The 17,248-nt window shown below is 31.1% G+C and overlaps 1 protein-coding gene across 5 annotated transcripts in view; it reads left to right on the top strand.

Moving 5' to 3' along the window:
- The window catches only part of LOC139087729 (protein turtle-like), a 102,433-nt gene that overhangs the window by 72,383 nt on the left and 12,802 nt on the right, over positions 1-17,248 (top strand). For all 5 annotated transcript variants that reach the window (XM_070636627.1, XM_070636629.1, XM_070636628.1 and 2 more), the window contains 2 exons: positions 807-1,220; positions 14,785-14,875. In XM_070636627.1, the coding sequence (XP_070492728.1) occupies positions 807-1,220; positions 14,785-14,875 (505 nt within the window). The remainder of the gene's footprint in view (positions 1-806; positions 1,221-14,784; positions 14,876-17,248) is intronic.

Raw genomic sequence — 17,248 nt, 5'->3', positions numbered from 1 at the left:
GATTATATTAATTAAAATATCATCATAAACTAAAATTATCAACATCACGTCCATAACACACATTGACATTTTATCTCAAACATGTCAATCTGAACAACAGATATCGATTGATATAATGTTAAATTATTATAATTAAGATATCAATTAATGTACATATTTCTAAAAGCATAAATTCATTTGAAATTCCCCTTGAGGTAGTGCAGCCGCTATAAATATATAAATCTTTGTGGATCACTAATTAATTTATAAGAGAGAAAATCTGCAAATGACTGTAGTCGACATTTTAGTCATAATCACGTTAACATTTTACCATAAATCTCTTTTCATTGAAAATTTTAAAAGGAAATTAAAAATTTTTCCGTCATTGCTCAAAGTCTCATGTGTATGTCTACATGTAATTATTTAAATATGACATTGAATGAAATTAAATTAAAAAAGACTTTTTTCAGCCACAACAAGCATGACAAGACGGTATTAGCTAGACATATATCCTCACACTCGCGTTATTGTCTACACAGTGCTATACACTGAAAGACAAATGATTGAAACTATAACAATAAAATTAAAAAAATTACATAATCACATACACAACACATATCACAGCTATAAGTACATTGTCACGGAAGAACGAATCTAAAATGTCAAAATATTCTAAAATAATAATCATTTTTCTCTCTTTTTTGTTCTCTATTTCATTCAATAATGCTGCCATTGCTGCTGGTGCTAAACATTTTTCAATGTTAAATCATGACTGCGTCTGCGACTGATATAAACATCATCAAATATCACATGAAATGACTATACAGGACCGAAACCAGGTCAACCGCGAAATTTAACAGTGACAGAAATACCGAATGGATTTCTCATCTCATGGCAGGTGCCACTGGAGCGTGCACACTTAGTTCAATTCTATACAATTAAATATCGTACCGATGCATCATGGAAGACACTCAATCGCGGTCAAATCCGGCCGGAAGAGACGTCATATTTAGTGAAAAATTTAGTAGGCGGACGCACATACTATTTTCGTGTAATAGCAAATTCATTAAAGAACTTTGAATCGAGCGACGAGGTTAAATTCCCAGTTCCAGCGCGTGTTAAGCATAAAGCAATAACAGCTGGCGTTGTTGGTGGTATATTATTCTTTATTGTTGCCATTATTTTATCGATATGTGCTGTTAAAATATGCAATAAACGCAAGCGACGAAAGCAGGAAAAGGGTAAGTCAATCTTATTTCCAATGATATCCAGTAATATTTTGTTTGGTGGTGTGATTTAAAAGGGACTAACTTACAACTAATAAATTATGCGATTTTAACATAGATTTATATGAATCCTATTAACATTAACAATACGACTGTAAATGGGTGATTGGACTTATATTCCAGACATCCACCAAGTCCATCCTTTACATAATCCTCTCTTGTAAGAGAAGATGATTGGTTCAAAGATCATCAACATTCTCATGATGCCGATGATTGAACCTTTTCATTGAATTCTTAGTCATAAGGGGATTGCTTTCATTTATAATTTTGTAAATAACTTATAAACATTTTCATATTTGATTATACTTATATATACACAACTATTTGCATCCTTTTCAATCTACATATTTGATTAGTTTTCGTACAGTATCTATGCATTCTCCTTTTGTGGACCATTCATTCAATTGTACTGAATGAAAATTGAGATTCTGTTTATAATATTCATATTGTTGTTATACATACATGACATACACAAATTTTCTATAAAATTCAGATACAATATACATGATACTGGCAAATGTAGTTGAGGGATTAATTGTGTGAAGAGGTCGAGTGGACATAAATCCTTATGGCATTTTATGTTGTGAATGATGTTTACTTTCTTACGATGGACGATATTTCCTTAAGCATTCAAAATTATTGTCTATGTTGTCTTCTTCTGTATTATTATTCCATCGTCTCATAACAACTTCCATAAATTAATTACAATTGTATGAAACAGGCAGAAATTTAGATCATGTTGGGAATATTATCGAAGATTGAACTTTTATGCTTCAAGAAATTCTTCTTAGAAAATTGTTGGATGTGCTTAAGGAATTTTGGACACCCTTGACTTTGTCATCAACTTGCATATTCATTAATAAAATTTTTAGAGATGTCCTGAATATTTTTATATTATTATATGGACTTTCAATCAATTCAATTTATGCTGCACTACTGGAAGTATCCATAGGTGCTACCTAAATGAAATTTCTAGCCATACTCAATATCTATTGTTTTATAAATTAATATTCATAGCTCAAGTAGAGCAACTTTTTCCATTTTTCCATGCATTAAAGCTGCTGCCACACTAAATGAATGCAAATAGTTGTTATAGTTGAAATATTTACAGTAATTTATTATATTTTTTGTGTAGTTTTATAAATTTGTAACTTTTTTATAGTTGAGGTGTTTTTAGTTGCTTGACTTTTGTTGTAGATTAATTTATTTAAATCATAAATCATCAGATATGAAGGATTGTTACAGCTGAGACAGTTGCTAAACGTGTAAAATCTTATTACATTGTTAAAATATATCTTAGCAACGAGTCTGCTACATCACAATTTTTCAGGGACGACAATAGAAACAACAGAGATGGAAATAGCTTGTCTTATGTCTTGTATCATTTAAAGCTGGTTGGTATCTGGTCGGCAGATTGCTTTTGACTCCCAATTGAATTTTGGACCATTTTGCCACTACCTGCCAGCCCATCTCTGTATAAACAGACATTCAGTTGCCTAACGACGAATTATTATATGATTGTCATATCTTAACATACAGTTACTGACTATGTAACTAGTTTTATTGATTGAAGGAAATTTTCCTGAATTTATTGCTACTTTGTCAAGTTTATAGACGAAAAGGCTATAAAACTACCAAGAAAAATCAATAATAGACATGAAAATTTCATGTCCATCAATCCTACAAGCAGAATTAACTGCTTTTGATAAAATAGTAATCAATACATTTCCCCTAAAGAAAAACTTTTAAGATAAACTGTAACAATCCTTTTGATCATTCCATTTTCGACATTAAAGTTAAACATTAAACATTATGAAAACATGCAAACACACACACAGACATACATTTACATCATCTATTATTAATAAAAATACATAAAATCACAAATACAAATAAATCACTTGAGAAAGTAAAGGAAATAAAGAAAAAGGAAAATGCCATGAACAAGTTTCGACTTCAACAACAATAAGTTTCAAATCGAACGATGGCATGAAAGTAAAAGGAATAATTGGTTCAGAAGGGATAATAAGAGATGAGCACGTTTGTTAGTAAAATCAGAAGCCTTAAAGTCTATAGCCATGCCTTAAAAATTAATTTTGCTGTGAAAACCGCGCTACGGCAGAGATAAAATAAAATTTGTAACAGATTGTTTGCCTTGAACGAAAGAGAAAAACTTTCTCCAATCAGTAGATAGGGTGCGTGTGGTGTGCGCGGTATATGTGGCCATAACTGTAACTTTCACCCTGTTTACTTCATAGTTTATTTTGAAAATGAGAGTTGAAGGAAATTAAGTTGAACGATTCTTTGCCCATCATTTGTTGGTTATGGAGAATATGCTGAAAAATTTGTCAGAATGTTTGGGTCGGAAGGAAATAATCTGGTGATTGTCTGATCAAGATGTCTAAAACTTACAATCTGGAGATTGTTGAATATCAAAGTAATGGAGGTATTAAGGTGATTTTAAGGTTCAATTTTTAGCTTCCATTGTTTAAAATTTACAATTTTATGTGACCAGACCTTAACATCCATAAATGCGCATTAGACTGACCACCAGCAACTCGGTTCCATATTCTCTAAATGAACAAACTTTCCCCACAAGGCACAAACTCATTTGCCACTTTTTAAAAATAGACAAAAATCGAAAATGCTTATTTTTCCAAACTTCTCATTTCCATAAGCAGCATCGACTTTTTTTTTATTTTCGTAACGAGGGTGAGGAAGACCGCAAATGGAAAAACACTTACCATCTCATCATCGGCAAATAACATTTTAACAACATCAAGATATACATTTGAGGCACTTCCATCCACATCTAAATACACACAACATTTGTTTAGATTTTCATACTTATAAACTACTCTTCGGTTCACCCAACCAAATGGAGTCGACATAAATTTTATTGATTATTTTATCTAACTCTACTGTATGTATAAAGTTTGGGAAGAAGGAACAACATAGCAAAAGTTTTATGGAGCTTTTAATTATTGCAAATAATTATAATTTTTAATTAAGAAATTATCAACAACAAAAGTATGGGAAAAAATATTCAATTTGGCTCTTTACCCTCGTTTCGGCAATGCATTATGGTTATTCTTATCATAAAGGAACAGCAGGAACAAATTAGTGAATTGAAAACTAAAGTGGTCGAGGAAAGTTTTTAATTTGCAAAATTATTCACAAAGGAATTGACTTTAGGTAGTTAGATTTGGTATTTTGCCGCAATCTGAGCATGATAATGTGTGACCCGAGCAGCACACGGTCTGTGTAAAATGATTTGGAATCAGAAATTAAGGCATCTTCATGCATTCATGTATAGTATGCCATCCGAACATGTTGAGTCGCTCACATTACTTCCTCAAAATTTCACTTCCCCAGCTATTTGAAATACAAAAGAAAATCAATCGTCTGTAATCAAACGATCGCATTACAACCGTCACTTATTAATCCACAAATTCATTATGAATCCATTTTCCATGCTTCGTGTTTACATTTCCTCCCTTTAATCTCGAATCGAATGAACAAGAAGAAAAAAGGGGCGAAAAAAAGAGAATTGCGATTTTGTGCTTTCGACTTAAGTTGAGTTTGTCATAAAATTTTATAGCTTTTGCTAATGATGATTGGGGTTTATTTGAATATATTGTGTACATAGAAGAATATTATCGTATATGATTTAGTAAACATTTTTCCATTGTTACGACCTAAGATATAGTGTATGATGTTTATTACAAGTCAGAGTTGATAGCTTAATTCCATTTTGGAAGGGATTTTTAAGTGCTCATTTGTTGGGAGTCCTAGAGATGCAGGAACTAGTCGAAAACTATTAGATTTAATTTCCCGAGCAACTTACTTACTTACTTCGCTGGTCGCCTGAAGTTTTCTTCCACCTGCCAATTTCCAATATCAAGTGAAACATTTTCTCTGTCATCAGCATCTTTTCAGGAGTTCTGAGGTCACCCTTTTGCTCCCTTGCCAAGTAGAAAGTCAGATGTCAGAGACTAGAGTTCATAAGGTACCATACTGGCTCTACATGAGTTCCACAACCCACTTTATGCTGCTCGAGTCAAAAATAACTTAAATTAAATTAACCAGTTATCCACAGCTGATACGTGACAAATAATCTTAAAACACAGCCGCATAACTACAACCCACATTCGCAACCCTGACTCATTACGAAAAAAAGTAGGGTTGGGCAAAATCGTATTCGAATATATTCGAATACAAATATTCGAATATTTTATGCGAATATATTCGAATACATATTCGAATATGCATTATACAAAAAAATTCCGTTGCATTTGGTTTCTTAAAAGAGTAATTTCTAATCGCATTTGTGAAGTATGTAATTTCATACAAAAGTTGATCAAATAAAATCCTTTTTTTGCTTATTTTTGGCAAAAAAAGATAAAACCTTAGTAAATTTGTGTTAAAACATGTATCTATGACTTGGAATGATGCTCTTATGAAAGAATGATGACGCATTAATGCAATTTTATTAAGAATTTCTAATTTTTTGCCTAAAATAAGCAAAAAAAGGATTTTTGATCAACTTTTGTACGAAATTACATACTTCACAAATGCGATTAGAAATTACTCTTTGAAGAAACCAAATGCAACGGAATTTTTTTGAATAATGCATATTCGAATATGTATTCGAATATATTCGAATATTTTTTTGTTCATATGCGAATATATTCGAATATATTCGAATATTTGCCCAACCCTAAAAAAAAGGAAGTAAAAGAAACTTTTTAAGGGAGCTTTAAAAAGGCATTACAATAAAATCTCATAAACAAAAACTTAATAGTATTAATAATTCACAGTATATAAATATTTCTGTAGTAAATAAATTAATTTACAACTTATGGAGAAGCTCAGTCATACAAAATGCTTCTTTTATTGTATTTTTCGCTCTCATTTATGCTTGCATAAAGAGCAATTAATTTGGAGGATGTATAGGAAAATAATTAAATAGCTATTATAATTTTATAAATGGAAAATTATATTTTTCTGATGTCATCTCGAGCATTTAACGGTGAAATTTATTGTTCTGAGGGTTTTTGGCCTGGAGAAAAATGAGTTACTGTTTCGGTAATGTATTTTTGTGGGATTGTAAACCTTGGGATGACTTGCGTAATGCCTGAATCGTTGAGTTAATCTAGAGTCATGTTGATTTTTCCGTGGCTCGTGAGAATTATCAGCTTGAATTTTTATTTTCAAGCATTAAATCATTAAAAAATTCATAGACTTGGGACTTAACTTTACCCAATGGTAAGCCCTTGTCATATTCAGTAGACTCGGTAGGTATTCTTTTGTGCTTTAAGACAGTGGTGGACAACCTTTGAACACTCGAGTGTCGCCAGAATTTTTTGGAAATGCCATGAACTTTACACCGTCTCTGGACTTACTACCAAGGTGTACCCTGAAAAATATAAGGTTGCCCACAACTGTCTTTAAGATAAATTTAAAGTAAATAAGTCTTGTAAAACTACAAAGTGTCTATATCTCAATGAATAGAACTTTCATATTCCTTTATGCTTACAATCATCTTAGTCTCTATGTATTCTACTCAATAAAGCCTGTCTGCTTCATAAAATATTAATGGAAACTGACTAATTACTTTGATGAAAACTTTTAACAACAGTTTATGAACAGAAGAGAAATTTTTTTTTTGAGTAGGATAAAGGAATCATGCAAAGCAAGTTAGATAGACAGGAAGATTATCGATAGAAGTTGAAGATAAAGAGCTTTTAAGTATTAAAAAATTCTGAGATAATCTACTGAAGCGATAAATTTTATAGAAAAGCACTCACAAATGTAGTTTAAGCTGCCAAATCTGAAGTTTATTCTTTCAGAAAAATTTATGCTACAAAACATCCAATTTATAGTATTTATAAAAGGAATAAGGTTAATAAACATAAATTAAAGTTTCTTTATCCTTTAACTCTTTCACTCATTCACGAAAATTTTAAACTTTTCTTTTGTTATAAACTCTATATTTTAATTGTACCTCAAAGCAAATTAAACTTTCCTTTCCAAAATAAAATGGTACGATTTTTCTTATTATAGAAGTGCTTGCCAATGAAGCTTGATGAGAATTTAAAATAATTTCCATTTTTAAAATACAGAAAAAGACGAAAAATTAAATATTTTATCTTGAACTTTCAATCTAACTAAAAGAACAAACAATTTTTTTTTTTGTGTATGTGCCTTTAACTTACAATTTGGCTTTTGGCTAATGAGAATGAAAATTTAAAATGTCTGACCTTTTTCAGTTTTAATGGAACAAAAACACGCAATGTTATCCTCAGAATATGTTTATCAATTAAATTAAACAAAAAAGTTTTTGTTTCTTGAGAACATATTTTTTTGGGAGGAATTGCCAGCTTTAAAATTGTAGGGTCGATTACTTACTGTAATCATGTTCCCGAGCAGCACAAGACTGATTTTTTGTCATCAACTGGACTGCTGAAATTAGCGAAAATCGATTAATTAATCAAAAATCCGGCCCTGGACCGATGTGACTCTGATTCAATTAAATCCGGCACCATGACAAAGCCTTACTGACCTAGTGCTTGAATTAGAATCGACCTGAATAGTGTCCTATAGATATGTTAGGAGATGCCATTTTCATTTAATTGATTCCAAGTCACCTTAAGTCAATATGATTTCTCAATCCGACTCCATTTGAGTTAATTTCAGTCAAGGGCCCATTCAAGAGGGTTTGTGATCAATACCTTACTACCCCCTCCTCTACTTCCAGCATTTGGAATAAAATCTTCACTTAACTAGGATTATTCATGAATATATCCCAAAAATCTTCAAAATATTTGCGATCCATTGAAAAAGATTCATAACCCCCCTCTGGCTACACCACGGAGTTGACTCAACTCTGGCAGAAAGCAATAAGTTCCTTTAAAAAATATGTATTTTTTCAATAATTCCAATGAGTTTCTCCCAATAAACCATAAAAAAATACGCAGCTCCACAATCATTGAGGTACTCAATCAATATAAATTATTATCTCCCCCCATCAGAAAATTTCCCGAAGCAAGCACACATGTGAACGATCTGTGCACGGTTATATGACAAATCATAAAACTTTTCAATCACATCATAAATTTTTGCTATAAAATTTTTCTTTCTATTAAAGGAAATTTTTTTTTGTTGGAAACAGCGAAAGTTCCCCAGATTCTTTTTATCACTTCTCACAATTCTTCTCGAAGATACAATCCCATGAATATCAGACACAAGCAATCGATGTAAAAGTTGAAAACCTTTTAATCCCTAATCAAGGGTATGCATGGCAGTTTTTTCATACTTTAATGTATTCAAAAGTTTAAATACACATATACATTGGATGTACATGATAGAAGATTAGGGAAGCATGAAGTTTTAATAAGATTCAGGGTGTGTGTGTGTATGTGTGTTATAGACATAAAGAGGATATCCCCTGAGGGAATTTCTGTGGAATTTCTAAGAAACTTTTTGTCATATTTGAGGTTCGTCTTTGAAACTATTGACTTTTATTCATTATTTTCTGAGACTGCCTCAAAGTTTTGTATCATAAATTTTAATAAGTCTCACAAAATCAGCTTATAGGAAACGACATTACACACCAATGTTGAGAGAAACTTTTTAATACATGGTAAAAATGCGTAAATTAACTACCATAAAAATGTATCTAAAAATCCCTTTTTGTAATAAAAATTTAAATTTTTTAAATTTTCCCAGCCTCAGCCAATCCACAAAAAAGGCATAGTCAGTAGGTAGTTTGAATCTCATCAGCAATTTTTACTGCGAATAGAAGTATTCTCATGCACAATAAATTCTTTCGATGCTTAACAGAAAATTTTCACCTTTTGTAGTCAACAAACAAAGGCACTTAATACTGCCTACCTCCTCAATGCTATTTATTTGTCTCATTCATTGAGAATTAAAGAAAACAATGAATAATTTTTCATAATTATTTTCATGCTATTTTTTCCCATTGTTGATTTCATGTCAAAAAGTATATAAGGATGCTCTCTGCATTCAAACGTGCGGCACCAACCGTAATTTTCTCTTCTCTATACATTTGTTTATTCATTCATTTTATACTTTGTATTATGCCATGCCAGCGTCATCATCATGTCGCGCGAGAAATAGCAATGGCAAGTTATGAAAAAAAGGGGGAAGGAAGAAGAAGAAGATGAAAAAAAAATTGTATGAATTATTGCGCTCAGCAGGGGAAATGAAGTGAAATTAAAAAGGAAATTTTATGCTCACTTTTCCCAACCTCTTGATTCCCATGTGCCATCACCGGAGATGTAGGGATATCATTTTGTCGAGTACTTTAGCCTGATAAAAGTTTTAAATTCCCATGATTTTCAATTTTTTTCGGAAAATAAGCAGAATGAATGTATGTTGAAATTTAAAGAGCCTGAATGTAGGTCAGAATAACAAAATTTGCAATCTTTCGATTACGGACGACTTTTTAATTTCACGTCTCTCGGGACAAAAGTACTTCAACTCAGTTCATACCTATAAAATCGAATCCTCTATACCGCACATCATTTATTGTATTGTTATTCATATCCAGTGAATGATGTGAATGTTATGATACATAAAACCCCGTCATGTACATATGTACACAGTGAGACACTGAACGAGAGGCTTTTTTTTAATGATGATAATTAAACATTTCGCTTTTCACATTGAGATTTCAATTATTTATGCTTTAATTATAAGTGAAATTCGTAATAATAACAACAGAAATAACACGAGCGGTAATGTGATGAAGAAGTGGAAATGGATATGAGAAATAATGTAATTTCTACAAATTTCCTTCATTGTCGTTGTGTATTTAATTTCTACATTTTTAATTATATTCTGTTCATTTTATGATTCCATTTTTATTATGTTGATGCCTTTTTTTATATACAAAGACAGAATACTGGAATGACACATTTGTTGGTGGAGTTGAAACTTTCTAGCGTGATTTCAAAATTGTTACAAAATACTCATTTTGTCTATGTTAACTACTGCATAATGAATATTTTATTGTGTCGTGCTTGCTGACTTTGTGACAAAAGAGAGAATTTGTAAGCATTAGTGGCTGAAAATTCAAGGATTATGAATTGAGTTATGGGGGATTTGTAGCATAATAGATCATTATATAGTCTAGAAGCTGTTTCCTTGTGTTCCTTCAAACAGTCAGCTTGATATCTCTTCCTTCTTCAATTTTTGAATACCATAATGCTATATCCCTAAGTTCCTTTGAACAATCAGCTTGAGAGTCAACTGTTGGGTAAAATAAGCGGAAAATATTATAAAATGTCACAATTTTAATAATTTTATTGACCAATTCATGCTCCATGATCAGCATATGCTCCAACAATCCTTTTAATAAAGCATCAAAGACTTTTTTACTAGTTTTCAAAAACAGAAAGATTTTATGGGAAAAATTTTATGGTTTTAAGTGCTTTTTTTTCGAGTGGGTGTAGTTAAAAACTTTTTAAATTTCTGCTTTTTTTTCTTGTTCTCCTCAGTGAAAGGATAAAAGTTCCATAATTTTGTTAAGTTATTTAAAAGCTTTTAATATTAATGAAGATGAGGAATGAAAAGGAATTTCTTAAAGTCAAATTATTTGTTTTTAATTAAGGGGTCGTCCAATTGTTACGTAATAGTCATAGGTGACCCCCCTCCCCCATCTCATCCTCTTAAGGTAGTTGAAATTTTGATATGATTCAAGCAATCGAAAATTGAACTTATGCTACAAAAGGAATTTTCATTTTTCACATCCCGTAACTACTGAATGACCCCAAAAGGATAGGTACAAACTTCTCAATAAGAAATAAAGTTTCAATTTCTTTTCTGAGAAGATTCATAAGTCTTTTGATTCATTTGAATAGATATAGTTGAACTTCCAAGTTCTTTTATAAAATGAATTAGCTAATAGATTGACTGTATGATTGCGTACATCATGATTGCCGCTTGAGAAGCTTAAAGATATAATTGGTGTCGTTACAGTCAATCAGATTTATGCCAAATTTAGAAAAATTAATCTTCTTACTTATGAATTTAAAAAATTGTAATTATTTATAAATTTCCGTAGAAAAGTTTTCACAATAAAGTAGAAGAAAGCGACTTCTTAAGGATCTAAAAACAGCTCTTTGTATAAAGTTAGAAAACCGAAAAAAAAGAAGAAGAAGCTTACCATTATAAATATATATTCGCTCAATCAAGTCTTCAACTTCAATTCAATTTTAACTCAGCCTCTCATTTTCCTTGCCTTTTTATTTTGTCATTCAACAATTTTCATTTAGGGAGGCAAGAAGAAATTGTTGTGATGACAAAAAAATTTGTTCCTTTGCTGGGTAGGAATAAAAAAAAATTTAAGGTTCAAACAAACACACAGAAAAAAAATACATTAAAAACACATTTTCCCATCATGCATATACACACATAATCATGTACTTGTTATAATTTAATTTCTACTCTACCCCAACTTTACTTGCCTTCCATTTTAGACTCATCATTTTTTTTTTGCCTGAATTATAAACTTTTCTTTTAGAGCTTTTAAAGTGCTCCTTTAGAGAAATTTTGTGAGATTTCTGTCAGATGCCTGTATTTATTTAAGATGCTGGCCATTTTGTTTGTGAATTTTCAGCAAATAGACACTAAGATGGTCTAGTTTACATAATTTACTGTGAGCTTTACTCATCCTTTAATTAGAAACAGGCACTGAATAAAAATCTCTTCAAGCTGATTTTGTGTCTAAAACAGACAAATTCGCTTGTGGAAGCCATAAAAGTTCTAAGTCTATGAAAAACTCATTAGAGAAAAATTGAAGGGTAAGCTGTAGAAAAGTAGCAACAACAGCACATACATGACGTGCTATTCACTTTTCGTTCCCATCTTGCTTTCTTTTTCGACATCTATTAACCTTTTCTATCAAATTTTCATAATTTCATTAATAAGCACATAGGAAAATGTTTATGTTTATGATGTTACTCGTCGTCTTTCCCTTCCATCTCATTCTCCTTCCCATATCCAAAAATAATAAGCACAAGAAAAATATTATTTCATTAAGGAACATCACCTTAATGAGAGACTACCAGCATCATCGCAATTTTTCATCGAGGAAAAAAATAGAAGGAAGGAAAATGAGAAGGAAGTAAAGAGTCCCTTTTGACCCCATCCGAACAAAATATGAAGAATTCTTTTTTTTTCGAAACTTTTTACGCCGCTACCAAAACTCCTTTATTTATATATGCCAAAAATATATCTACATCTATATTATTTCTAACAACGAAAGATATTTATATTGACAATGACGACGACGATGATGATGATGATGTTGTTGATGTTGATGCGCAAAAGAGAATGGAAAAAGGATAAGGAAAAAAAGTTTATTTTTCTTTTATAACAAAACGAAATTAATGAAAAGAGGAACTTAAGTTTGAATGTATATAGTAATTAGTTTGAAGCGCATTTTCGTGGGTATGATTTGGGGGGTCGACATCCTCCATGAGAGGGACTGTATTGCTTGGGATTGGCAGAACCATGACAGTCTAATGTTAGTTGCTAGCTTCTGAAACTGGCCCAATTCTAACACAGATCTATCATTTCATTGCTAAGGTATAGCATACCAAAAAGACAGTCAATCTAAAATCAACCCATCAAACTCATCATGCCTGCTAAAAAGTCATCAAAAAAGTAACAAACCGAAAAGGAAAAAGTCGAATATCTCAAATTTTCAACCATAGAAATTCTTTCCTTTTTTCTCTCATTCCATTTGTATTTGTGGATGTGTCTGTGTGTCTTCGAATGCCTTCTTTAGAAAAAAAGAAAAACAACAACCAGCACAACATGAATTGGTAAAAAAAAGGGAAAAAATTTCCTTCTGTTGTTGTTTTTGCTGTCAAAATGCCCTCCTTGTCAATAATCTAATTTAGGATGCTCCCAATTCTTTTCTATAAAGCAATGGAAATGAGAAAAGGCATTTTTTGACCGTAAAAATAATGGAATGAAGGAACATGATGAAGGGATAGACACTTGAAGACGGACTTGAAAGAAGAACAAAAAAAAATCTTTTATTAAGTCCTAATTTTTCTCTCTCGAGAAGAAAGAGAAATAATTAATGCAGGATGGAATTTAATGGAGATCAAGCTCTAATTTATGTTTGAAAATTTCTTGCTAATTGGTAATTATATAGTGAGAAGCATGTGGATGAGAACAACTGAGACTATAAATTCAATTTTACGTTTTCGTTCAGTTAAAGATTATAAATTTTAAAGTTTTTAATTAATTTAATTAGAGACTCCAACTAACATATGGAATGGATACTGTTGTAGTGGGAAAGTGGCAGTTAGTATGATTGTGCTGAATATTTTAAAACTTAATTTCGTGATACAGATAGTTTGAGAATATGTTCAGATGTTTTATTAAGGAACTGACGATGTCAAAAAGGTTTGATCACCCAGGGGTGTATACGAAAGGGGGAGGGGGGTGTTCTAATGTCCCTGTGATCACCTTTTGCCTGACAATTCCAAGTTCCAGAAGAACTATAATCGATTATGAACTCAAATGGATTATTCCATATAAATTGTCGTCACAATCCAACTTTTACATTGATAACCCACCCACTTTGCAGTTAAAGTTATATTTTTAATTGAATCCACCATCCATCAATCGAATTGGAGATAAAGTTTCAGTTCCAATACTAAAATTCTTGCCAGAGGACAATTTAAGAACCGCAATTAATTTTCAATTATAAAATAGAATTTCCATCAATTTTAAATCAATAAAAGTCGTTTTAGCTTTTTTTCCAATTATTAAACTTGTCTCGCTGATGCACTTCATCGGACGTTGTTCAAGCATAAAAAAGTTATTGGAAAATGAAGATGAAAAAAAAATCCCATTTTTCCAATAAATCATCTTTGTCCATCCCTTTGTCATACAATGTTATGTATTTTGTTGTTTTTCTCCTTTTTATCGGATCTAAACAGCATCACTAAATATATGTAGTGGAGAAAAAAAAGCTCTAAGCTTAGGTATGGCATTAAAGAGAATGGAAGAAATTGAGAAAATAGAACTTTGGGGCATGAAGAAATGGAAAAAAAATCTATGACTGTGAAAAGTGGGAGCAATGCCACTTTTTATGTTTGATAAGAATTGAAGCGAACATTTTAGGATAAATAAAATCCAGACAGGAAGTAGAAATGAAATTATATCCACAACAATGCGCTTCAAATCAGTAACAACAAAAGAAGAAAAATGCTTTTATCCTCAGCCTTTTTTGCCGTGTCCTAATTTACACTGAATTCATGTACAGATCTTTTCAACTAATCCATTACGTAGTTTAGAGTGAAAGCGTGAGTTTGTAGAACATATAAAAAAATATGTGTAGGAATTCTAACAATATGTAGAACTAGATATAGTTATTCTTGTAAATATGTATAGTAACATATATAAGGAAAGGATGCGGAGATACGGCTCAATACTACGCCAATTAATTTTAGAAATTATTCGCTTGCAGAACTCCACATGGTAACAGCACGATTAACAGATGTACGTAGCGCAGGCTATTCAAGTTCCGGTGCAAAGAGAAGTGAAGTGCCTTTAAAAAGGTAAGACCTATCCAATCTGTCATTTCCTCCTTTTTTTAGCATTAAATAATGACCTTCATCTTAATTCATAATGTCGAAGCTTTTTCGTCCTTTTTACAGCAGTGAAAATATTCAACATTTTTATCTTTACTTTCTCTCTTCTTTTTTTACTGCTGCTCCTCACAATATTTTTTGGATGTAATATCCATTTTTTATTGAATTGATGACAACAATTGATGACATGAACATAAAAAACTACTTCGGTTCTATATTTTTTTGAATACTTTTTTGTGTGCTCTTCCTAAAGGATACAAGGTGAATTTATTATGGAACAAACAAGATGTAGAGGATGAGAAACTTGGAATTTGATGCTTGATACAGTGACAAGTTTTTAAAATGTCAATGTTTATTTTGTGTCCAATACATATTTAATGGACATGAGAAGGTTTCTGATTTTGTCATTTATTTCTGTTTGGATTTTTTGGCAAAAAAATCTCCTGTGATGAATGGAATCGAATTCCAAACCAGACTTGATCAACCAAAAATAACAAAATTAAATATCAAGCTGAGTCCATTGCCATTAATATCCCCTCAAATTTAATAACATTCCTTTGAACGGAACCAAAATTAAACTTAAACATTGCACTTCAGCAAATACTTTCATCAATCTCTTCATCACTTCCACTGAATTTGTCACAAAATCGAGACTCAATGTGCAAGTAAACAGAAACAAGATTACGATTGAAAATGAAATTAGTAATTGAAGTTAAAGAAGCTGAAACTAATTTACGTCTATTTGTAACTGTCACTTACTATTGAGCATCGTTTCTAGTCGAGATGAGTTCAATGTCTTGTCAGTAAAGCAATTATTTCTCTTCATGTATCACATCCAAAGTTTCCAATCCTCAATCATTAAGCAACGCTTTGATTATTCTTCTTTATTTCGCTTATGTTCATTCGTATTTCCATTTTTTTCTTTTTTATTCCGTAGCACATTTTTTCTGTTCGAATAATTTGTGTATATTGGTATTAAATATGCAATTTTTCGTTCCTTCGTTTCTTGCAATTACTTTATTTGAAGGATTTTTTTGTACTTTTTCAATTACAATTCACATTTAGTGAATTGGATTGAATTTTTTATGGAACGCATTTTTCTCGGAAATTTGTTGATTCTTTGTTTTATGGATCTTCTGTATTTAGCTTTCTTATAAATGTAGTTTAATTAATGCTATTTCGTCAGAATTTGTAAACCAAAGAGATGTTTATTATTCGTAGTTAAAAAACTGACTGAATCTTTGCATCAGAAGGGGGTTTCAACTATGTACAATAAATAATATTCAAATCTCAAATGACCGTTAAAACAAATTCAATGAAAGAAATGAACTAAGAATAGAATCAATGAAGCCTTACAAATGCAATTTTCCGAGAAAAACGAACTACCTTAAGTTATTGATAATCATCCTCTTTTATTCCATTCATGCATTATTTTCATTTATTTACTTTTTTCCCTCCTTTTTCATTTAAAATCTCTGTCGAAAGTCATGTTTTTCCTTCCGCTCTACTCTAATGGCTTTTCTTTCTCTCACATTTTCATCGAGTGCACACAAAAAAAAAGAGTTCGAGTGGAGAGCTTGAACACAACATTGCAATAATCAATATTGATGGTTTCTTATTTGCTTTTGCCTTCTAATTGAAAATGAATTTATTGAATTTTCCTTTTTCAATTCATTAAAGATGCGCAAGAGAAAGAAATATCCACGAGTCGTTCATTATGAATGAATATAATTATGCATTGAAATGTAATTGAAAAGCTTTACAGGAGCGTAAAAGTTTGATGAACATTGTATGCTTTATATTTGGAGCCAGACATACATATTTACTGTTCATATTTTAATAAATACAATGTATTGAACAGGATATGCACTATTGAAATCAATGGATAATGGATGCAATTATAAAATTAATTATAAGAATGTAATTCCGTAAAGTCCGTTTCTAATTATTTTATGATGCAAATATCAATACAATAGCAATTTTGTATTTGACTAATGGGATATAACGAGCTTTTATCAGGGTTTTTGTTTTAACAAGTCGTAACAATTATCAATTTCCATTGGTGCATATTTAGAACAGATAAATATTGAATTAAGTTAGTTCCTAGAATTTTTGTTGACTGTACTTATCAATTTCATTCCATCATTTGAAGATTTCATATCAAAAGTAGCTTTTTCATCCTAAATATATTCAATTTTTGGATCAGACTCTAACTTTTTCTATCCAATGAAATAAAATACATGGAATTAAAAAAATCTTTCAATAGAAACTTTTCATTTCAATTCTCAAATATCAATTAAGGATAGAAAACATTTTACTTCGAATGTACGTGCTCATCCT

This window comes from Chironomus tepperi, unplaced genomic scaffold (genome assembly GCF_022539635.2).
Source record: "Chironomus tepperi strain 1889 unplaced genomic scaffold, CSIRO-AGI_Ctep_v1 contig_137, whole genome shotgun sequence".
NCBI classification, from domain to species: domain Eukaryota; kingdom Metazoa; phylum Arthropoda; class Insecta; order Diptera; family Chironomidae; genus Chironomus; species Chironomus tepperi.
Note: the sequence above shows the minus strand (reverse complement) of the source record. Positions and strands in the feature narration are given on the sequence as shown.